At 42.7% G+C, this 23055-nt stretch overlaps 1 protein-coding gene across 2 annotated transcripts in view; it reads right to left on the bottom strand.

The window, feature by feature from the left end:
- KIRREL3 (kirre like nephrin family adhesion molecule 3) overlaps nt 1-23055 on the bottom strand; it is a 771808-nt gene that overhangs the window by 14024 nt on the left and 734729 nt on the right. For both annotated transcript variants that reach the window (XM_051986700.1, XM_051986702.1), the window contains exons 9-12: nt 18215-18363; nt 17216-17343; nt 15683-15809; nt 6607-6707 (exon numbers count right to left, since the gene is read on the bottom strand). In XM_051986700.1, coding sequence (XP_051842660.1) covers nt 6607-6707; nt 15683-15809; nt 17216-17343; nt 18215-18363 — 505 coding nt within the window. The remainder of the gene's footprint in view (nt 1-6606; nt 6708-15682; nt 15810-17215; nt 17344-18214; nt 18364-23055) is intronic.

Here is a 23055-nt window from a genome sequence, read left to right as displayed (position 1 = left end):
GTCCCGGTGTGTGGGGTCTTAGTCCCGGTGTGTGGGAGTCTTAGTCCCGGTGTGTGGGAGTCTTAGTCCCGGTGTGTGGGAGTCTTAGTTCCGGTGTGTGACAGTCTTAGTCCCGGTGTGTGACAGTCTTAGTCCTGGTGTGTGACAGTCTTGGTTCCGGTGTGTGGGGTCTTAGTCCCGGTGTGTGGGGTCTTAGTCCCGGTGTGTAGGAGTCTTAGTCCCGGTGTGTGGGGTCTTAGTCCCGGTGTGTGGGGTCTTAGTCCCGGTGTGTGGGAGTCTTAGTCCCAGTGTGTGGGAGTCTTAGTCCCGGTGTGTGACAGTCTTAGTCCCGGTGTGTGGGAGTCTTAGTCCCGTTGTGTGACAGTCTTAGTCCGGTGTGTGGGAGTCTTAGTCCCAGTGTGTGGGACTATTAGTCCCGGTGTGTGACAGTCTTAGTCCCGGTGTGTGACAGTCTTAGTCCCGGTGTGTGGGAGTCTTAGTCCCGGTGTGTGACAGTCTTAGTCCCGGTGTGTGGCAGTCTTAGTCCCGGTGTGTGGGAGTCTTAGTCCCGGTGTGTGACAGTCTTAGTCCCGGTGTGTGGGAGTCTTAGTCCGGTGTGTGTGGGGTCTTAGTCCGGTGTGTGGGGTCTTAGTCCCGGTGTGTGGGGTCTTAGTCCCGGTGTGTGACAGTCTTAGTCCTGGTGTGTGGCAGTCTTAGGCCCGGTGTGTGGGAGTCTTAGTCCCAGTGTGTGACAGTCTTAGTCCCGGTGTGTGGGGTCTTAGTCCCGGTGTGTGGGGTCTTAGTCCTGGTGTGTGGGGTCTTAGTCCCGGTGTGTGACAGTCTTAGTCCCGGTGTGTGGCAGTCTTAGTCCCGGTGTGTGGGAGTCTTAGTCCCGGTGTGTGGAGTCTTAGTCCCAGTGTGTGGAGGCTTAGTCCCGGTGTGTGGGGTCTTAGTCCCGGTGTGTTGGGTCTTACTCCCGGTGTGTGGGGTCTTAGTCCCGGTGTGTGGGGTCTTAGTCCCGGTGTGTGGGGTCTTAGTCCCGGTGTGTGGGGTCTTAGTCCTGGTGTGTGGGGTCTTAGTCCCGGTGTGTGACAGTCTTAGTCCCGGTGTGTGGCAGTCTTAGTCCCGGTGTGTGACAGTCTTAGTCCCGGTGTGTGGGAGTCTTAGTCCCGGTGTGTGACAGTCTTAGTCCTGGTGTGTGACAGTCTTAGTCCCGGTGTGTGGGGTCTTAGTCCCGGTGTGTAGGAGTCTTAGTCCCGGTGTGTGGCAGTCTTAGTCCCGGTGTGTGGGAGTCTTAGTCCCGGTGTGTGACAGTCTTAGTCCTGGTGTGTGACAGTCTTAGTCCTGGTGTGTGACAGTCTTGGTTCCGGTGTGTGGGGTCTTAGTCCCGGTGTGTGGGGTCTTAGTCCCGGTGTGTAGGAGTCTTAGTCCCGGTGTGTGGGGTCTTAGTCCCGGTGTGTGGGGTCTTAGTCCTGGTGTGTGGGAGTCTTAGTCCCAGTGTGTGGGAGTCTTAGTCCCAGTGTGTGACAGTCTTAGTCCCGGTGTGTGGGAGTCTTGGTCCCGGTGTGTGACAGTCTTAGTCCCGGTGTGTGGGAGTCTTAGTCCCAGTGTGTGGGACTATTAGTCCCGGTGTGTGACAGTCTTAGTCCCGGTGTGTGACAGTCTTAGTCCCGGTGTGTGGGAGTCTTAGTCCCGGTGTGTGACAGTCTTAGTCCCGGTGTGTGGCAGTCTTAGTCCCGGTGTGTGGGAGGCTTAGTCCCGGTGTGTGACAGTCTTAGTCCCGGTGTGTGGGAGGCTTAGTCCCGGTGTGTGACAGTCTTAGTCCCGGTGTGTGGGGTCTTAGTCCTGGTGTGTGGGGTCTTAGTCCCGGTGTGTAGGAGTCTTAGTCCCGGTGTGTGGCAGTCTTAGTCCCGGTGTGTGGCAGTCTTAGTCCCGGTGTGTGACAGTCTTAGTCCCGGTGTGTGGCAGTCTTAGTCCCGGTGTGTAGGAGTCTTAGTCCCGGTGTGTGGGAGTCTTAGTCCCGGTGTGTAGGAGTCTTAGTCCCGGTGTGTGGGGTCTTAGTCCCGATGTGTGGCAGTCTTAGTCCCGGTGTGTGGGGTCTTAGTCCCGGTGTGTGACAGTCTTAGTCCCGGTGTGTGACAGTCTTAGTCCCGGTGTGTGACAGTCTTAGTCCCGGTGTGTGGCAGTCTTAGTCCCGGTGTGTGGGGTCTTAGTCCTGGTGTGTGGGGTCTTAGTCCCGGTGTGTGACAGTCTTAGTCCCGGTGTGTGACAGTCTTAGTCCCGGTGTGTGGCAGTCTTAGTCCCGGTGTGTGGGGTCTTAGTCCTGGTGTGTGGGGTCTTAGTCCCGGTGTGTGGGGTCTTAGTCCCGGTGTGTGGGAGTCTTAGTCCCAGTGTGTGGGAGTCTTAGTCCCAGTGTGTGACAGTCTTAGTCCCGGTGTGTGGGAGGCTTAGTCCCGGTGTGTGACAGTCTTAGTCCCGGTGTGTGGGGTCTTAGTCCTGGTGTGTGGGGTCTTAGTCCCGGTGTGTGACAGTCTTAGTCCCGGTGTGTGACAGTCTTAGTCCCGGTGTGTGGGAGGCTTAGTCCCGGTGTGTGACAGTCTTAGTCCCGGTGTGTGGGGTCTTAGTCCCGGTGTGTGGCAGTCTTAGTCCCGGTGTGTGGCAGTCTTAGTCCCGGTGTGTGACAGTCTTAGTCCTGGTGTGTGACAGTCTTAGTCCTGGTGTGTGACAGTCTTAGTCCTGGTGTGTGACAGTCTTGGTCCCGGTGTGTGGGAGGCTTAGTCCCGGTGTGTGGGAGGCTTAGTCCCGTTGTGTGACAGTCTTAGTCCTGGTGTGTGACAGTCTTAGTCCTGGTGTGTGACAGTCTTAGTCCTGGTGTGTGGGGTCTTAGTCCCGGTGTGTGGGGTCTTAGTCCCGGTGTGTGACAGTCTTAGTCCCGGTGTGTGGGAGGCTTAGTCCCGGTGTGTGACAGTCTTAGTCCCGGTGTGTGGGGTCTTAGTCCCGGTGTGTGGCAGTCTTAGTCCCGGTGTGTGGCAGTCTTAGTCCCGGTGTGTGACAGTCTTAGTCCTGGTGTGTGACAGTCTTAGTCCTGGTGTGTGACAGTCTTAGTCCTGGTGTGTGACAGTCTTGGTCCGGTGTGTGGGAGGCTTAGTCCCGGTGTGTGGGAGGCTTAGTCCCGTTGTGTGACAGTCTTAGTCCTGGTGTGTGACAGTCTTAGTCCTGGTGTGTGGCAGTCTTAGTCCCGGTGTGTGGGAGTCTTAGTCCCGGTGTGTGACAGTCTTAGTCCTGGTGTGTGGGAGTCTTAGTCCCGGTGTGTGACAGTCTTAGTCCTGGTGTGTGACAGTCTTGGTCCCGGTGTGTGGGAGGCTTAGTCCCGGTGTGTGGGAGTCTTAGTCCCGGTGTGTGGGAGTCTTAGTCCCGGTGTGTGACAGTCTTAGTCCCGGTGTGTGGGGTCTTAGTCCTGGTGTGTGACAGTCTTAGTCCCGGTGTGTGGGGTCTTAGTCCTGGTGTGTGACAGTCTTAGTCCCGGTGTGTGGGGTCTTAGTCCCGGTGTGTGGGAGTCTTAGTCCCGGTGTGTGGGGTCTTAGTCCCGGTGTGTGGGAGTCTTAGTCCCGGTGTGTGACAGTCTTAGTCCCGGTGTGTGGCAGTCTTAGTCCCGGTGTGTGACAGTCTTAGTCCCGGTGTGTGGGGTCTTAGTCCTGGTGTGTGGGGTCTTAGTCCCGGTGTGTGGGGTCTTAGTCCCGTTGTGTGACAGTCTTAGTCCTGGTGTGGGTCTGTTAAATCATATCAAGGGGCCCCTTTTATTCCCTCCTTGTACAGATGGGGAAACCAAGGCCAAGAATACTAAATCACTTGCCCAAGGTCACAGAGGTTAAAAAAATGACAGTTGGGATGTGAATTCAGGTCTCCTAATTCAGAGAGTGCTATGGAAATGAATGCTTGGGGGTGCAGATGAATGGAAGGGTAAATAAGTTGTGTGTGTGTAATATCTGAAGGTGCAGGGATGTAGTCATTCATTACTCGAGTTCTGGTATATGTTAGAATGTGTGTGCCGCTAATGCATTGTTGGTGGAACTGTGAACACATCCAGCCATTCTGGAGAGCAATCTGGAACTATGCCCTAAAAGTTATCAAATTGTGCATACCCTTTGATCCAGCAGTGTTACTATTGGGCTTATACCCCAAAGAGATACTAAAGAAAGGAAAGGGACCTGTATGTGCCAAAATGTTTGGGGCGGCCCTGTTTGTAGTGACTAGAAGCTGGAAAATGAGTGGATGCCCATCAATTGGAGAATGGTTGAGTAAATTGTGGTATATGAATGTTATGAAATATTATTGTTCTGTAAGGAATGACCAGCAGGATGAATACAGAGAGGACTGGCGAGACTTACATGAACTGATGCTAAGTGAAATGAGCAGAACCAGGAGATCATTATGTACCTCAACAACGATACTGTTTGAGGACATATTCTGATGGAAGTGGATCTCTTCAATAAAGAGAAGATCTAACTCAGTTTCAATTGATCAATGATGGACAGAAGCAGCTACACCCAAAGAAAGAACACTGGGAAATGAATGTAAACTGCTTGCATTTTTGTTTTTCTTCCCGGGTTATTTGTACCTTCTGAATCCAATTCTTCCTGTGCAACAAGAGAACTGTTCGGTTCTGCACACATATATTGTATCTAGGATATACTGTGACATATTTAACATATATAGGACTGCCTGCCATCTGGGGGAGGGGGTGGAGGAAGGGAAGGGAAAAGTCAGAACAGAAGTGAGTGCAAGGGACAATGTTGTAAAAAATCACCCTGGCATGGGCTCTGTCAATAAAAAGTTATAATTATTTTTTAAAAATGTGTGTGCAGGACAATAATGAAGTGTGTGAAGGAACAGGCAGGGTGTGTGCTCCACAGTGCAGGACCAGAGAGGGTTACACTTGGAAAGTCGTTAGGGATTAGCTGGTACAGATGTTCTTAATCTTTTTTGTGTCATGGTCCTCTATGGCATCATATGAACCCCTTCTCAGAATATTATTTTTAAATGCATAACATAAAATATATAGGGGTAAAAATTCAACTTAATTATACTGAAATATAGTTATCAAAATCATTAAAAATAGTTTATAGAGGGCAGATTAAGACTTCCTCATCTAGTCTAATCCTTTCATTGTACGGATGGGGGAGGTGAGGTACAAAAGTTACATCATTTGTCCAAAACTGTAAAGCTAAAGAGTGCTGGATTCAACCTAGAACCTGCAGCCTAGAGATCTTTCCCCAGGACCAGTGGCTCTCTACATGATAGTAGTTGTACTGTTAGCACCTACTGACTGAAGGAAATTATACCATGAAAAAGCTATTACCATCTGGTAGAGCTTTGAAGTACTTTATGACTACATAAAGACCAAAATCACAGCTCCAGTTACCCAGGTGGGATTTGTCAACCCTTTAAAACAAGCCTTTGGCCCTTCCTCATCCATGGGGGTCTTAGCCATGTTATTCCTTGGCTTCTGTAGCTGCACCGGCAATACAGTGTTTACTTTATAAAAAAGCATCTTCATACCCTTTTCCTGCAACCCCTGACAAAGAAACAAGATTAACAAGAATCCAACAGCTCCCGTTCATGTAGCCCGGATGTTTAATTTGGTGTGGAGGGCACCTACTCATGTTCTGGCCTGCTAAACCGGCCCATTAACTAAGTTCTGAGAGGCTCCCAAACAGGAGGGACAAAGGAGTTTTTAAGTCAGAGCAACTCAGAGAAAAGGGTAAAGGGGATTATAATTTGTGTCCACACGGATAGAGGGTTAATATGGTGACAAAAATAATTGGTTCTTGGAGTATTCTATTACAAGTGTTTGGGGTAGGGGAGGGTTAACCTTTAAAAAATTATTATGCACAGTCTAGTGAAGCTCATCAGCCTCCTTTCAGAAGGAAATGAAATGTTTCAAATAATTGAAGGAAATACTAATTTCCAGTGAGAGGTTAGTGAAAATAAAGATGTAGTTTCATTCATTCATTCATTCATTATTATTATTTTTTGCCAACCCAAGTATATGTACTGCTTGAAATTTATCCATGAAGTCCATGGACCCCAGGTTAAGAACCCCCAGCTGCATTATGGGTGCAAAAGCATTTTATGAGTTAACAAATTATTGTTAATAATTCCTACTTGTTTCTTTGGAAAAATGCCCTCTAAACTGGAAACAATTGACCAAATCATCAGCAAGTTTGGGATTAGCTATCTCATTTTAGGTTAACAACAACCATCTGAAATAGATAAGGCAAGTTTACTGCTGTCTTGTAGATGAGCAAGTTCAAGTCAAGAGACCTTACTTGACATGTCCACTGTCACACAACTGTTTAGGAGTAAATCTTGGACTAGGTCTTGATTGAACATAAGCTCCTTAAGGGTAGAAACCATTGTATTTTTGCCTTTGAATCTGCCCAGAGTCTGGTTCATAGTAGTCACTTGATAGATTTGTATGGATTGAATGATCCTTACTTCAGTTTTTTGTTTTTTGAGGTTTTTTTTTTTTCCTGGTCCTCACTTTGTGTATATATGTTTCTATCTAACCCTCCCTGCTCCAGCGTAGCGAAGGGCAATAGTCACCAGGTGGTTAAATTTACTCACGATTCGGTCTGGAGGAGGGGTGCTCCGGATAAAACACTTGATTTGCCCTTTCTCGCCATGCAGGGCATGCTGGGTCTGGGTGCTGGAGATGATGGGGGGCCCTATGGAGAGAGATACCAACACATATTAGGGAGAGTGTCCAGTTTCTTCCCTTTTTACACCCCTCCCCTACACAACGAGCCCTAGAATGCATCTGCTAGAAGATTGGAGATGAATGTGGACCAACAGGGACTGAGGAAGAGAAGGAAGAACAGTCAGGGAAGGAAGTCTTTGTCTGGGTCTCCGAGGAACACCAGTGCCTCTCTAAAATAAGTCCAGGGTCCTATAGCTAGGTCAGCATGTGTCAGAGGTGGCAGCCCGGGGCATTCTTGGCTCTGAAGACTGCCCTCTTCACTACCATCCCTAAGCACTCCGAAATAGTCCTCATTTCTCTTCAGGTTTCTTCTGATGTGGTCCAGCCCCTTTAGCTGATGCCATTCTAAAGAGAGCCAGCAGGGGAAGCTCTTGCCTAACACATACAACATCCTCTCTCTGGAACCGGCTGCTCCAAGAAGGTGGATCTGGGAAGAATCCTGCTGGATCTCCCTGACAACCTGAACTGGTGAAGCTATTGAGGCATTTGGGCTTCCAACTTCACCAAATGGTCCTATATAGATAATCATAATAGTTTAAATTAAATTTATTAGTTTTATTTGATTATTTATTAGTTTATTAAATTAAATTAAAATCAGTTTTATACATATCAATTAATATTAAGGAATAAAACAACAATAATATCAAATAAATAAGATAAATAATAAATAAAAATTAAATGACTTTTAAAAATTATTAAATAAATATAAAATTAAATTAGTTTATGAAATCAATTGAATAGTTTAAGTTAAATTAAATTTTAATTAAATTTTTAAAAATCCCTCTAAGCAACATCCTTGTGAATAAGACAATGTTATGGTAGTAGCATTATTATTTCCATTTTACAGATGAGGACACTGCGGCTCAGAGAGAGCTTAAAGTGACTTGCCCAGGCACATAACAAGTAAATGGTAAAGACTTGAATTGGGGTCTTCTGATTCTAAGCCATTGTTCTTTCCTCTACATACAATGTTGCTTCTGATTTAGTCCTCATCTGCCTAGTATAGTTGATAGAATAGCTAGGGAGATAAGAATATTTATATTCTGAATATTGAAAATTGGTCATTATCTAAACAATAGCCAGCATTTATATAGCACTTTATGGTTGGCAAAGTGCTTTACAAATATTATCATTACAGAAATTCTGGAAAGTAGGTGTTACTGTTTCCATATTTACAGATGAGGAAACTGAGGCAGACAGAGCTGTGCCCAAAGCCATACAGGTAGTATCTGAAGCCAGATTTGAACTACCCATGTAACGTCATTCTTCAACTACCTTCAGCCACATCCCATCCAATGGTAACCCCTGAATCAGTCTAGCATTCTATCTTTTCTGTGGCAAGTTTCATATTTAATCTGCCCTGTTTTCTCCTTCCTCTTTTCAAGAAAAGCAGTACAGAAAATGTTTGAAAAGGCCACTCAGTCAACATTTTTTCCTATCAGGGAGTTCTTTCTCAGAGCTTATCCCAGTCTTTCATGTTCAGGGTAAAAGTATTACTACCAGGTCTGATTATCGCAGAAATGAAGAGTAGCAGCTGTGATGATTCTATAATAGCCTTTGAAAACCTGAAGATGTTTATTGCCCAGATATCTCCTATTATTGGATGTTATTTTGTACACTGGCTAATGAGTAATTCATTTTGGCTGTATAATGAGTTTCCAATTCATGAATATCTAATATCCAAAGGTACCAAAAAAGGGCTCCCTTAGCAGGGAACTGCCTCCTTCTTAGAGTGACCATGGGAATTCCTCTTTACCATTGGGCAATTGTTTTTCACCTCCCTCAGAGGGTTTGTCTCCCTTACTAATACTCTTTCCTAAATGTTTGAGACTCACAGGACACTTTCAGTGTATACTGTAGTCAGGGTAAGAGTAGGGGAAAGGGAATATCTGTTTCCATTGTTTGGAGTCCTAAATTGAATTTTGAAATGAGTTTTCCCACAGAAGCAAGACTATAAATAGTAATTACATTCAACGGTATCTGATAACTTATGGATGAAAGAGGGTTTTATGAACTAGTTTGGGAACCTAACCACCATTTATAACATTGCTGTTACATAAATGATTATCCTAAGCAAATATACTACAAGTTCTTCTAACCTGGCTTACCAACTTTTGGAACACAATTCTTTGGTACATTGGGGACTTCTTGTGTAGGTAATAGTGCCACACACAAATGCCAGAGTTGGCTGACTCCACCTAGTAGATGGAAGGCTGCTTCCTTATGAAATAGAGATCTCAGAGGCTTACTTATGAGGAAGCCGGGCTATCCCCCAATACCTAGCACAGTGATTATACAAAGATAAGAGTTAAATGGTTATTGAATTTAATCAAGGTACTCTTGGCTGTGAAAACAATCAGAAGCTACCAGTCATTAGGGGAAGGAGATAGATGAGATTTGGGTAGAAAGGAATCACAGAAACCTAGAATTGGAAAGGACCTCAAAGGCCAGGGAATCCAGCTTGGACCCGCACAAAATTCACTTTTTACTTCAAGACTTTTTGTCAGGGGGATCTCATGACTTCTTGAGGCAGGTCAGTCTACTTTTGGATTACTCAGATTGCCAGGGAGTTTTTCTTTATGAGGTTAGGGGCTAAGGTCTCCCATTTCACTGGCATTGAGTACTCTCACATGAAGAAACACCCTCCACCAAAGCAGGTCAGCATATTTTATGCAACTTAAAGTATTAGAGAGTTGCCTTAAGCATGGAGAGTCTAAATGACTTAGCAAGGTTCACATAACAAGAATATGTCAGAAATGAAACTTTAACTGGGTTTTCCTGGGTATAAGGCTCTTTCTCCTACAATATGCTGCCTCTTAAATTTAATCTGCTTCTTTTCATCTTCTATTTCTCCTAGTTTTGCCTTTGGGACCAAATAGAATAAATCTATCCTTCTTCAATCTATCAACATTCAGTAAGTACCTATATATGCCAGGCACTGTGCTAAGTGCTGGATGCAGAAAGAGGTCATAGAGTTCTGCCTTCAAGGAGTTTATAATCTAATAGAGAGAATACATGCAAACAACAAATAAAAAACAAATTATCTGCAGGATACACAGGAAAAAATGAAGAGAAGGAAGGCACTAAAATTAAAGAGAGGTTGAGCAAGGTTTCCTGTAGAAGGTGAATTTCAGTTGGGACTTAGAGAAAGCCAAGGAAATCAGTAGTCAGAGCATAGGAGGGGGAGTATTCTAAGCATGAGGGACAGCCAGAGAGAATGCCTGGAGCTAAGAGATGGAGTACATTGTTCATGGAAGAGCCAGAAGGCTGATGTCATTGGATCAAAGAGTATGTAGCAAGGATTAAGGTATAAAAAGACTGGAAAGGTAGGAGGAGGCTATTATATGGAGGACTCTGAATACCAAACCGAGGATTTTGTATTTGTTCCACTTCCACATGACACTTTTATTAGGACCTTAGGGATCACCTCGTCAAATCCCTTTATTTCTTAGCTGGGGAAACTAAGCCCAGAGAGGCTACGTGGTCCTCTGACTCTCAAATCAGTGTCCTTTCTGCCACACAACACTGCCTTTATCTGGGAGAAGGTGGGGATGGGGGTATGGCTTGGGTCTCAGAAGAGCAATCCATTTGCAGAGAGAGCTAAAAACAGAGATGGGAGAGCTAGGAAAAGTGGGATGGGAATTAAGTTATTAGAAAGTACCATTTGCTCTTGGGGTATAAGGGATCCCCAGTGAACAGAAAAAATCTTCTGCTATACTGAGTTCTTGATTCTCCCCCTTTCAATTCAACCTCCAGTTCCACCTAGAAATAGAAAAGTAGGATCCCTGAGGTCTTTACAGTGTGGACATGATCTATGTGGGACTCCATTCTGTGGCAGGGTAGTGGTTGAGATGGAGTCTTCTCTTAATGTTTCTGTATCACTCCGGGGTGGGGGACGGGGAGATCATTTTTCATCAAATACAGCAAAGAAGGCTGGGATGAGGGGTGCAGAGAATAGTAAATCACACTAGGAACAAAACAAAAATTGCTGCAAATATAATTGTTGTTTTTTAGCCCCATTAATTAAAATGGATTTGCATTTCTATGAGCACCTCCCAGCTAAGGGGAAAAAACACTAGGTAGTTTATGACAGAAACTGATTCCAGTATATGAGTGAGGTAAAGAGGAAAGAGAAAAATGTAGTTCTCATTAAGAGTGGGACTTAGAAGTGATCTCTGAGTTCCAGGAGCCTCCCAGACCAGCAGGGCTGAGGTTTGCCCTGTCCTCCTCATCCACAAGTCAGGAAACTGGACAGCTCCTGTCCATGGCACCGATGGCTGTCAACTTTCTGACTTGCTTTTAAATCTCAGTTAAAATCTCATCTTTTACAGGAAACCTTCCCGAATTCATCTTAATTCCAGTGTCTCTTCCCTCTGCTAATTATTTTCTATTTAGTCTTTGCTTTGTATACATTTATTTTCATATTGTCTTCCTCATTACATTGTAAGCTCCTCGAGGGATGGGACTTTTGCCTCTTTTTTGTATCCTCAGTACTTAACACAGAACCTGGCACACAGTAGCACTTAATAAGTGATGATTGATCAATTGATTGATGGTATTCTCACCCATAAACTCTCCCCCTCCCCAACCTCCTTCCACTAGAGCTAGGGCTTTTTAGTAGCTGTAAAAGTGAATGTATGTTGCCCACGAGGCAGAGAGACTGAAAGAAAATCAGGCAGGAAGTCAGAATTAGAAAATAGGCTATGTCTATCGTCCATGGAGACTAGTTTTCATGGTTGGTAGGGAGGCCAAGCCTAGATCACTACTGACTCAGATTTTTGAAATGAATCAGGTGAGACCTGTATCTCCTTAGAGATGGAAGTTGATACCAACTCAATTCATTTTACACAGTAACATCAGCAACCATCCTCTCCCTTCCTTATCCCCCAAATACCATTCAGTTTCAGTGAAAGGTTCAGCCCATTCCTGACTTTGTCACTTGAACTCAAGAGTTTTCTAGGCTTCTTTCAAATGATCTAAAATCTATTTAACACTTACCCATTCTCCAGATAGTAGCTGGAAAATGTAGTTCATTAGCTCAGGCCATTAATTAGCCACTAATTAGGACCTGTCAATTCATCTCCTATCATTGAGTAAATCAATTCCTACTACACATAATGGCTTTAATACCCTATTATAATGTTTTAGCATCTTGGCTGGCTTTTTTCCTTACTAGGCTTCCCTTTCCCTTCTTCTAAGTTGATTGTGGAAGAGGAGGAAGTTGAAACAATAGCTATGTTGATGGGCTCCTGGGATCTTTTTGAGTGGGTGGAAGAGAGTAATTCTCCAAAGTATGGCCATTAGGCAGAATATCCAAGAGAGTGAGTGAATGAATCTCTACTCAATGAGGCTGCCATCTTGGAGTTCTATTAGGAGCAAACTGTTGCTTAAACTCCTAAAGGGACACTGGAAATATTGTTCTTTATAATGGCCCCTATTTCCTTTCTCAAACTCTTTTTTAAAGATTACTGGATCTATGATTTCATAGGTGTAGAGAACTCTCTGGGAAGAAAACTTTGTCTAACAAAGCAGATCAACACTCAGAGTTATAGAAAATTGTCTGGGGACACTGAGAGATTAAATGAACTTGCCTCCAGTCACACAGTCAGCAAGTGTCAAAGGCTGGATTTGCATCTAGTCTTTTTAACTCTGAGTCTGGCTTGCTACACAGTCTACCACATTGCTTTTTTCCCCAGCCCTGTCCATATGAAATGCTCTGATGTATTTCCTCAGAGAAGGTTTTTGTTTCTTTCTCTCTCTGTCCAATAATCTAGATTAATGGATTTAATAATGGGGTATCTGGGGATAATCTCTGTGACTTGGGAGTTCTACCCCGGGGGTTTAGTAAATCTAGGACCTGACCACATCTAAAATTTAGGGAATTTACTGGATTGGGAACTCAGAGACTCTAAAATGATATATGGTTGTCCTCTCCCCTTCAATCTAATTTGATTTTAGGCAGCATTAACAGAAGTAGAAAGTTCAGGAGAAGAGATAAGAGAATCCTGTTATGTTCTTTTCTGGTCAAAATACAGCCACATTTTAGGAAGGACAATTGACAAGAAGCTGGAGGCCAGGATGGTGAAGAACCCGGAAACTGTCCTTTGAGAGTTATTTGATGGAATTGTAACTTGAGACACAGAAACTGTTTTCAGGTACTTGGAAGGATATTACACGAAAGAGGGATTAAATTTATATTTCTTTGCTCCAAAGAGGAAAATTAAGGAGTAAGAAAGATTCTCTCTCTCTCTCTCTTCTCTCTTTATTCCTTCACATCTATCTCTATTCTTTCTTTTCTCTCTTTATTCTATCACATCTATCTCTATTCTCTCTCTCTTTCAAATATATATATACTATCTTGCTATCACATCTATCTCCCTATTCTTTCTATCACATCTCCCTATTCTATCACATCTTTCTATTCTCTATCACATCTATCTCTCTATCTCTCTATCACATCTATCTTTATCCTCTATCATATCTATCACATCTGTCTCTATTCTCTCTCTCATATATATACATCCCATCACATCTTTCTTTTTCTCTCTCTATTGTGTCTATCTCTTTGTTCTATCACATCTATTTCTCTATTCTCTCTCTGTTATATACATCTCTCTATTATATCCATCTCTTTATTGCATCACAGCTATCTCTCTATTTTATTTATATATTACATCTACATTTCTATGCTATTACATTTATCTTTTTATTCTCTTTCTCTCCTACTATCTATCTCCCTATCTTGTCCATCTCTTTTTCCTATCTATTTATCTGACATCACCTGTTTCTTAATCTATCTATCCCATCTTTCTCTAGTTATCCTGTCTATTGCATCTATCTACCTTTATCCTTCTCTTCCTCTTCCTCCTTCTTCTTTTCCTCCTCTTCTTCTTCCTTCTTCTCCTTCTCTTCCTCCCCACCTTTTCTCTCTTTCTGGCTCTTCCAGCATATGAACATTATAGGGAGGATATGGAAGAAGTTCTTAAAACTCAGCCTGGCCCAGGCTGAGAAGTGAGTTCTGCATCACTGGTGGTAGTCAAGCACAAGCTAGATGACCACTCAATAAGGATGTCATGAAGAGAATTCACTTATCAATATAGCAATTGAATTCCATGAACTCTAAGGATACTTCCCTAGCAGATGGTACATGATTTTTATAGTCAGTAGTGCCTGAGCAGGACTGGATGTACAGAGCTCAGGACCTCTTTCTTCTCTCTAGAGGTGGCAGCAGGGTGATGGCTGAGCAAAGTGTCAGACAGCTTACAGGCAGGAAAAGACTCTAGCCTCTGTTGCCATGGATATAAACGGAGGCGCGATCAAATGCTGTTATTTTTAGCCCCGCAGTGCCAGTTTATTGGTGGCATCCTAGGGACATTAGAAAAAGCAAGATAACTTCAAGCTTTGGACCCTTACTGGGACAGGCTCTCGGTCCAGATAGACTTGTCCCTTAGGACTCCCAGGGTTTGGGGCAGAATAATCATGGGGCACTCAGTATGGGACACTCAGTGACTCTGAATCAGTGGGTGATGCAGCAGGCTGGTTGAACAGACCTACAATATTTGAGGAAGAATCTCTAGCCAAGGTGACTGAGGAGAAGGCAACTGCCAGTGGACAGTGTCCAATGACTGCTACAGAGCCTGGTGTCAAAACAACAGGAGTATGGGAAGATGGCCCATCTCTGTGCTATTTCTGGGGTCCAACTCAATGTCTCTGCCCCATGGAGACAGTCAGAGACAGGATGGAGTGGGAAATATCAGGCATGGAGTAGGAACAATGTCAGGGAGTCTTAGAAGCAAGGGGATAATAACAACAATAGTGATAGCAATTAGATTTTATAATGCTTAAAAGTTTTTCAAAGTTTTTCTCATGACCTTCAGAGGTAGATACTATAAAGGATTATTGCCTTCATTTTATAGATGAGGAAACTGATGTTAGAAGAGATCAAATGAAATGATCAATATAAAGTGCTTTGCAAACCTAAAAGTACTATTTAGGTCCTAGCCATTAGCTATAATTACTGTAAAGTTATTTGCGCAAGATCAAGTTGCCTGACTCCAGGGACTTTGCATTACCTTACTTTTGCAATGTATTTATACAGAGTCAAAGACTATATAGGTGCTTTCCAATCAACCTTGCATTAGTTTCTGACCATACTCTGAATTCATGTCTAGAGGTTTTAGACCTTTTATCTCTGGACTTCTTTCCCCCACTCTTGATTTGAATCTTTCCCCATCCTCCATTCAGGTGCTCAAGTTGTCTTCCTAAAGCAGTCCTGATCATTCCTTCCATACCAACCCTAATACATTTTAGTGGCTCCCTATTACCTTCAGGATCAAATATAAAATCGTGTTTGCCTTTTAAAGCCCTTCACAATTTGTTCCTTTCTTATCTTTTTAGTTTTTTTACATTTGACATATAGATTGTAAACTCTCTGAGGGCAGGGATTTTTTTTGTTTCTTTTTGTATCTCCAGTACATAGCATAGCATAGTATCTGGCACATAGTAGGCATTTTTTACTGATTGATTGGTTTTACTCTCCACTACAGAGTCTATGGTCCAGTGATGCTAGTTTATGTGCTGCTCGTTATACGTGATTATCCATCTTCTGACTCCTGTCTTTCCTTTGGGTGTCCTGTCCCTCATGCCTGGAATTCTTCTTCCCATCTACTCTCCATCTTAAGCAAATCTAACCTTCTTTAAGAAATCTTTTGGGACAGGCAGCTCTTAGGACAGTACTGGTATACAGCAAGCACTTAATATGTTTTTTTAATTCATTCATTATACTAATGTTGTTTAGGGAAAAAAGTGAGACTTTTATTGAAAAGGGTAAGACCTTCATGAACTCTCCATAAAACCCAATAGGGGTTAAGTGTGGTCTTTATAGATTGATTCTGTTCCCTTCCTTGCTACCATCCCTCCAGGAAAATGGGACCGGGATGTTACCGTTCACAGTCAGTGACACTTCTCTCTCCCCAGCCCCGACTCGGGGAACAACAGCTCTGCACACATATTTGCCAGCGTCTTCTTGTCGGACAGTTTTCAGAGTCAGAGTATTTTCATTGCTCAAGACCTGGGAAAGGATAGAAAAGGTCAGACAGTGGGAGTAAGGGAAAAGCTGATCTGTCCTCTAACTCTAGGATGGTGGAGACTGACACAATTCTGAGGGAAGCTGAGAAAGGGCAAAGTAAGTGGTTTCATTTTATTTTAGAAAACCCAGCCTCAGCATTCTCAAAACAAAAACATGAAACCCAGGGTCTGCAGGAGAGGAAGACATTCCATTAGTGGTAGGTGTCATGGAATGTAGAGCAGGAAAGGCTTAGAAAGAATTTGGTCCATCTATCTTATTTTAAGGATGAGGAAACTGAAGCTCAGAAAAATTAAATGAGTTGTCAAAAGACACAAAGTAAGCAGCAGAACTGAGATTTAAACTCTTGTCTACTAACTCCAAGTCAGATAGTCCATATCTAGTTTAATGTTTGTTTGAGATCTCTACCTGTCTCTCTGTCCCTCTCTTTCCTTCCGCCCCTCCCCCCGCCCTCTCTTTTTTCTCTCTCTGTTTCTCTGTCTCTATCTCTCTCTTCCCCTCTTTCCCCTGTCTCTGTCTCACTTGCTTTTTCTTTTTGTCTCTCTCTCTCACTCTCTATATCGCTGTCTCTCTGTTTTTGTGTCGTATTTCTATCTCTTTGTTTCTCTCATCTATCTCTGTCTCTCCCTCTTCTTCCCAGCAAGGATCTAATTACAAACTGAGTGGTTATGCAATTCTGGGTTGAAACTAGGGTTCTTTCTAGGGCTGTGTCATGACTTTTCCTTGCAGTTGTCCTTCCTCACCTGGGAAGCAGTGGCTAATCTATTTGGAATTTGTCTTGCTTGCTATGGTGGGGGGTGACCCAATCCTGAGTTCTGTTCCCTTCTTCTATTCTCTGGATTTTTATTGCTCCTACCCTCCCATCTTGCACTTTCATTATGCTTCTTGTAGTGCAACATGACTTATTATCCTCTATATTTTAAAAGAGGCTATGAGGAAGAGAGTAATGCTCAACCCAGTGGAATCTCAGGTGTTCCATATGGAGCTCTCTGTCTCTCTTTCTGTCTCTCCCTGTATTTGTCTGTCTGTCTGTCTGTCTCTGTGAATGGTGGGAATCTCAGGGATTTTGGTGGTCTAGTGGGGAAGATCTTTTGGAAGCTGGGAAGTGCCTTCCTAGTGATTCCTAAAATCATAATAAATTCTCCTATGATGCACAGGTAGACAACTTAGTTGCTTGGGATTTCCTCTACCATTTCTTGGATCCTTCTTTTAAATGAGGATTCCTTTAAAAGATCCTTCTTTCAAAATTCTTTTCCCCCTAGAAAATTTATGGAGAGCTCATCTAGTCCCTTTCCCTTGCAGTTTGAGAGCAGGAAGGACAGCAGCTCTCAGATTGGGACCAGGAGAAAGAGGTCCTTGAGGACCCAGTCTTCCTAGGGCCAGACACCTACCACTCCAGAGCCACGTTTCATCCACACGATGGTTAGTGATGGGTTCCCTGTCCAGGCACAGTTGAAGACGGCATCAGAGCCCAGGTCCACCAGCAGCGATTGAGGCTCAGAAGTCATTCGAGGACCAACTGTATTCAGGAGAAGAGAAAAGGAGATAGATCTGTTAGACTTTAACTAAAGGGATGAACCTTAGTTGTAGAACTTCAGGTATTTAATAAAGGAACTGGGGGAGGTATTTGGAGAAGATCTGGAGTGGCTTTCCCCCAGCCTTGACATAACACCCTTTATGAAGACTGCTGCCTGCTTTGTCTATTTGGAATGATGATCTTGGGGTAAAAAAAGAGCCAAGTTGAATCTACTGCCTTCCTTTTGTTGTCTTCCCAGCCCTTTTCACCATTGCCTCATAAGGACCCAGTCTATGCTCAGGGTAAGGGTAGAGCAGATGTGGGACTGACCCAAGGCAAAATGGTAGAGTAGAAAAGTACATTTTTATAAGGTCCCCTGGAGATAATGTTTTACTTCAGAGAGCCACTCAATGAAGCCTTCTCTGTTTTCCCTAGCTAGAACTTGTCACATGCTGCCTCATATGATAATTATTTTACTTATCTTAGACTCTCTATTCCCTCTCCATCTTCTTAGATTGTAAGTTCTCTGAGGCCACAAGCTCCATCTTATTTTATTTTTATATTCCCAATATAGAAGGATTTCTGTAATAGGTAGCTAATAGATGTTTGCTGAATTATGTTGAAATAGTGGCAGTTTGAGGTGTTAGACTAGTGGAGGTAATCTTTTCAAATTCAGAAAGCTTCATGTACTTAAAAAATTACATCAATAAAGTGTCCAGTTTTGTCTACAGTGTAAGATTTTGGATCTATCCAAATAAAGGATACCATTCCCAAATTACTATAGTAATCTAAGTATGAATTTCTCCTCAAGTTACTCCCCAATATCACAAGATAAGGGAAGATCCTGAAATAATTTTCTTCCAGGGACACTCACAGTAAACATCCACCGTGCGACTGATGTTGGTGCTGCCCAGTGCATTGGTGACTTCACAGGACACTGGCTCGAAGAAGAATGTGTGATCCACAGTGGTCTCATAGGAATCCTCAGATCCTTCCTTGATCACTTGGCCCTTCTTGGCCCACCTGAAATACAAGTGTCCCCCCAACATGGTGGAGACTTATAGGCAGCGAGACTTGTGAGGGGGGAATTATAGGGGAAAAAAGGTTGAGGGGTGGGAAAGGAAGAGTATGGAGTTCCTTTTTTCTAAGAATTTCAAAGCAGTGTTCCCAAGATAGATAGAGGGAGTAGGGATTCCACAGGGAAACAAAAACATGGAAAGAGATTGGCTCTCACCATTCTTTGAGATCAGATATCTGAGTAGGAGAAAGTAATCCTTGGGCCTGGAAGTAGAACTGAGCTGTTTCCTATTCTGCCAGTTTGTGTGAAAAAGGGTTTGAACCTTTCCTGACTTCAAGGCCTGCTCTATATCCATTAAGGCAAGCTGATCTTATGTTTATTTTATGTCTTTGAGGAACAGCATGACATGATGGATAGAGAGTTGGTATTGAAGACAAGGCTGTGTGACTCTGAGCAAGTTCAATCTCAGTGCTTGAAGGAACTCTCTAAGACTCTGAAGTTACAGAGAAGCTGTCAGAAATTTTCTATTCTGAAGAAACCATCCATCTATCCCTAGCTTATTTGAGTAGAGATGTTTCCTCCTAGTAGAAGACAGTCTTTTGGAGGGGAGAGATCATGTGGTTTTTGGTCTTTGTATTCCCCATGTAGTATAATGTCTGATACTAAAGTGGAGCCTAATAAATGCCTTTAAAATGAAGTTAGATTATTTGCTGAAAGTCAGCATGATCCCCATCTGCTTACCTTGATAGTGAATCAAGGAAACTTGCATCCAAATTTGACTTCAGATTTTTACTCTTATGTGATCCTGGCCTTAAACTCTTATTTAACCACTGGACCTCTGTTTGTCTCAGTTTCTTCAGTCATAGAATTAGGGTAATAATAGCTCCTATTTTTCAGGGTTCTTTTGAAGATCACATCAGATCTCATTTTACAAAAAAAAATTGTACATTCCCTGCCCTTCTCTTCAATCAGTTTCCTCTGCTCCTAGGCAAGATAGGCTCTTGGTTTATGGAAGGCTACCTGACTTCTTAGAAAGTCCTTCCACCTCCTCAGCCGGACACAGAGGAGATCATCCTTCGTTGTGAGGGAATTGATTTAGAGGCAGAGGGAAGGGCCTTCTCTGGCTAGTAAAGGTAAGCCCTGGACTGGGCAGATTGGAATTGAATCCTTCTGGGAGGGACTCCAAGGCTTGAAACAGTCCCAGGGTCTCTCAGAATAGACAAGAAAGCACTTACACCAAACCAAGATCTCTTACAAAACTACCCTCTCTCCAAGAGATACACTCTTTCAATGATTTATATTCTCCACTGTTGAACAATTTGCACCTTTTGGTAAATTTTATTTGTGATCTACTTCCCTTGGGCTGCATTTAAAACCCTTTTTTTGGGAGGAGAAGGTAAAAATGGAGATTAGTTATTCCCTTCCATCCAACTAAAGATTATTTTGCCTTGTCCTTCTCTCTCTGAAAGGTGACTCAAGAAGAGGGGAAAGGATGAGGTAGGATAGTTTTGGATAGGGGATAGAATATTGGACCCAGAGGCAGGAAAACTGGGTTCAAATACTACCTCAGGAATTTATTAGCTTGTGACCTTGAGCAAATTAATTAACCTCTCTGAGTATACCTCACTTTTTCCCTACCTCACACGGTTTTTGTGGGCATGAAAGGAGAAAATGTATATAAAAAGCACTCTGCAAACCCTAAAATACCACATAAATGTCAGATATAATCTTTATTGTTTTCCCCTGTTCTTGGGCTTCCATATCTATTTCTCTGTTTCCCATTCTCTTCTTGGTTTTTTTCTTGTCCACTCCCTTGCTCTCCCTGCCCTAAAAGAAACCCGCCCACTTTTCTGCAATACAAGGGAACCCCTACAGGTGCACTGGGAGGTTAAAGTCATAAATCAATATTAGGTAACAATTAAGAGCACAATTAATACTAATAATTATGATTTGACTACAGAACACAGTATCTTTCCCCAAGTGCTCAAGGAGGTTCCTATTATACTATTATTCATGAGTTATTCATGAATCATTTCAATTTTTATTTAATTTAGTGATAAGACTTCAGAGTCAGACAGTGCTTGTCCAATGCTAGGAAACTCTGGCTTATCACTTGTTAGAGATCTGTGTCCCTTTCCTGAGAGGGAATGACCAAAAGACCTGGCTGAAGGTAAGGTGGATGGAAGATGTTCTAGGGTCTCCAGTCTGAGAGTTCTAATAGTCAATGTTCTTATTTTGGTTTGGGTTTTAATAGTCAATGTATAATTGAAGATGCTGTTAGCTTCCCCAGCCAATACTAGAAAAGGTTTATGATTCCACTCTTTAACTGTCCCCTTGAAGTAGGTGGCAGTTGATAGCTAATAATAATAGCAGTCAGTATTTATAAAATATTTTAAAATAATGCATATTATCTTCCTTTAGGCTTCAGTGTACTGGAGTAGTTTACTCTTTATTTCCTGTCTAGTAGTGACTATTATCTTCATTTTAAAGATGAGAAAACTGAGCCTAAAAGAGGCTAATTTAAGTGATTTATCCATGGTTCCATAGCTAGTGAGTGCTTGAGTCAGAATTTGCACTCGAGGCTTCATAAGTGCATATCTTCCTAACCTACCTTGAATTAGTGTTTCATAAGGCTTCTGGGGAAGGGAGTATGTGGGAATTAGCCCATTAAATTACTCAATCCTAAATTCTCTGGAAGCAGGGAGGGGCTTTAAATCTTCCAAGGATACACTGCACATCCTAAAAATTATTCCTAATTCCTTCTACTTAGCCTTACTCTTTTTTTTTCTCTTGTTCTTTCTTCCCTTCCCTTTCGTATCCTTTTTTTCTCTTCCTCCATTGTTTTTCTTCTTTTATCTCCTTCTAAAACAATTTGTACCTGCTCCACCACAGAACATAGAATATAGCCCAAGAATATAAGGTTATAAAATCTTGTGATCTCACAGCTTAGAGGTGAAAACAGAGCTTTTCCAAAATTCAGATAAAGATTATTAGTTGTTATAATAATGATGAAAGTAATTAATATGAGTATGATGTTTATAAAATGTTTTCACATACATTATCTCATTTGATACTAAGTAAGGAGCAATTAAATACTCACTGAAGCTGAGAAACAATATTTAGATATGAAGGCATAAAATAGAAGTAAAGCCTTTTTTCTTTCAAGTTATCTCACCCCCTTCTTTTCTTCTCCTTTTTTCATTTGCTCTTTTTTCCTCCTTCCCTCATCTACTTCCTACCTCCCCTCTCCATTTCTCAGCTTAAGCCATTCCCAATCAATGCTTCATTTGGTCTGAGCCAATATAAAAAGATTAATTATTTATATCAACAGAAAGAAAAAAAGCTTAGTGTGTTATGAGACACTCAGCCTCAAGTATCACCCAGTTGGATTCCCCACCCCTGCAAATCAGGTCAAAAAATGACATGGGGGAAGTGGGGGTCACAGAGAACAGAAACAGAGAGTGATGTGGACCCCTGAGGAAGGGGGAACAGAGTATGTGTGGATGAGAGGAAAGATTTCTTGAGATCCTCTCTGCTGAGAGTCCCAGTCTGTCCACCCAGCTCGACAAGGCATTTTTTGGCCCCTCCTCTGAGTTTTCCTCTCCCTCCCAAGTATCTAATTTTCAGAGAAACAGAGGGAAAAATACAGAAGAATTGGGAGTGGACAAACCAATTCATTCTATATAATCTTGTAAAAATCAATTGTTTGTGTGAGAAGACTGCCCTCTTCTCTCAACATCTTCAATCCTCCTGGAGAGAGAAGCAATCTAGAGTAGATTGTGGGGGGAGGGGGGCAGAAATGGGAGTTGGAAGGAAGGGCAACCTCTCCCTTCTGCCAATGCTATTTTAGAACAAAGGGGACCTGAGTCTCTGCAAAGTCAGCTTAGTGGCTTGGAATACTGGAGACTTTTTACTCTCACTTTGGGCTATCCTGGTCATCCTAAAGTGGGGGGCTTTGCCTGTTTGAATTATGACAGGTCCTGGAATACCCAGCTGCCTGACAACAGACCCAGTTTCTGTGGCTGTAAGGGTCTGTTGGTACAGAAGTAGCTAACAATTATGTAGCGCCTACTCTGTACCAGTAACTGTGCTAAGCATTTTACTATTATTCTCATTTGATCCTTTCAACAACCCTGGGAGGTAGGAGTTATTATCTCCATTTAACAGATGAGGAAACTAAAATCAAGATAGATTATTAAGGGCACACAATTAATAAGGGTCTGTGGTAGGATCTGAACTCAGGTTCTCCAGATGTCAAGTTTAGGGCTTTTACCCATTAAACTCTCCAGACAGAAGAGAAGGGAAATCAAAGTCAGAGAATTTATCATCCACAATCCTAAAATGAGGTAAAGCTTTCTGCATTTTCTTGCAGCCTGAACTCTTCTGATTTCAGTAGGTCTCCCAAGAATTCTGAATGGTTGTGAGGACTGATAAATGGGGAGAGAAGGAGAATGGAGAGTTGATGTTAACCAGTGTCATGTTGTAGTAATGAGGCTGTCTTGACAACTGGAATTTAATAATAACAACAACAATATTTATTTATTCTTTTACATATTTTTATCTCATTAAAACCTTATACCAATTTAGGAGGTAAGGCTATTTATTATTAGTCTCATTTTGTAGATGTGGAAGCTAAGTCTCTAATGAGGCAGCTAAGTGGAGTAAGGAAACCCTAAATTCAAATCTAACCACAGACA

Source organism: Antechinus flavipes, chromosome 3 (genome assembly GCF_016432865.1).
Source record: "Antechinus flavipes isolate AdamAnt ecotype Samford, QLD, Australia chromosome 3, AdamAnt_v2, whole genome shotgun sequence".
NCBI classification, from domain to species: Eukaryota; Metazoa; Chordata; class Mammalia; order Dasyuromorphia; family Dasyuridae; genus Antechinus; species Antechinus flavipes.
The sequence above is the reverse complement of the archived record's forward strand: the minus strand, read 5'-3'. Positions and strand labels throughout refer to the sequence as shown.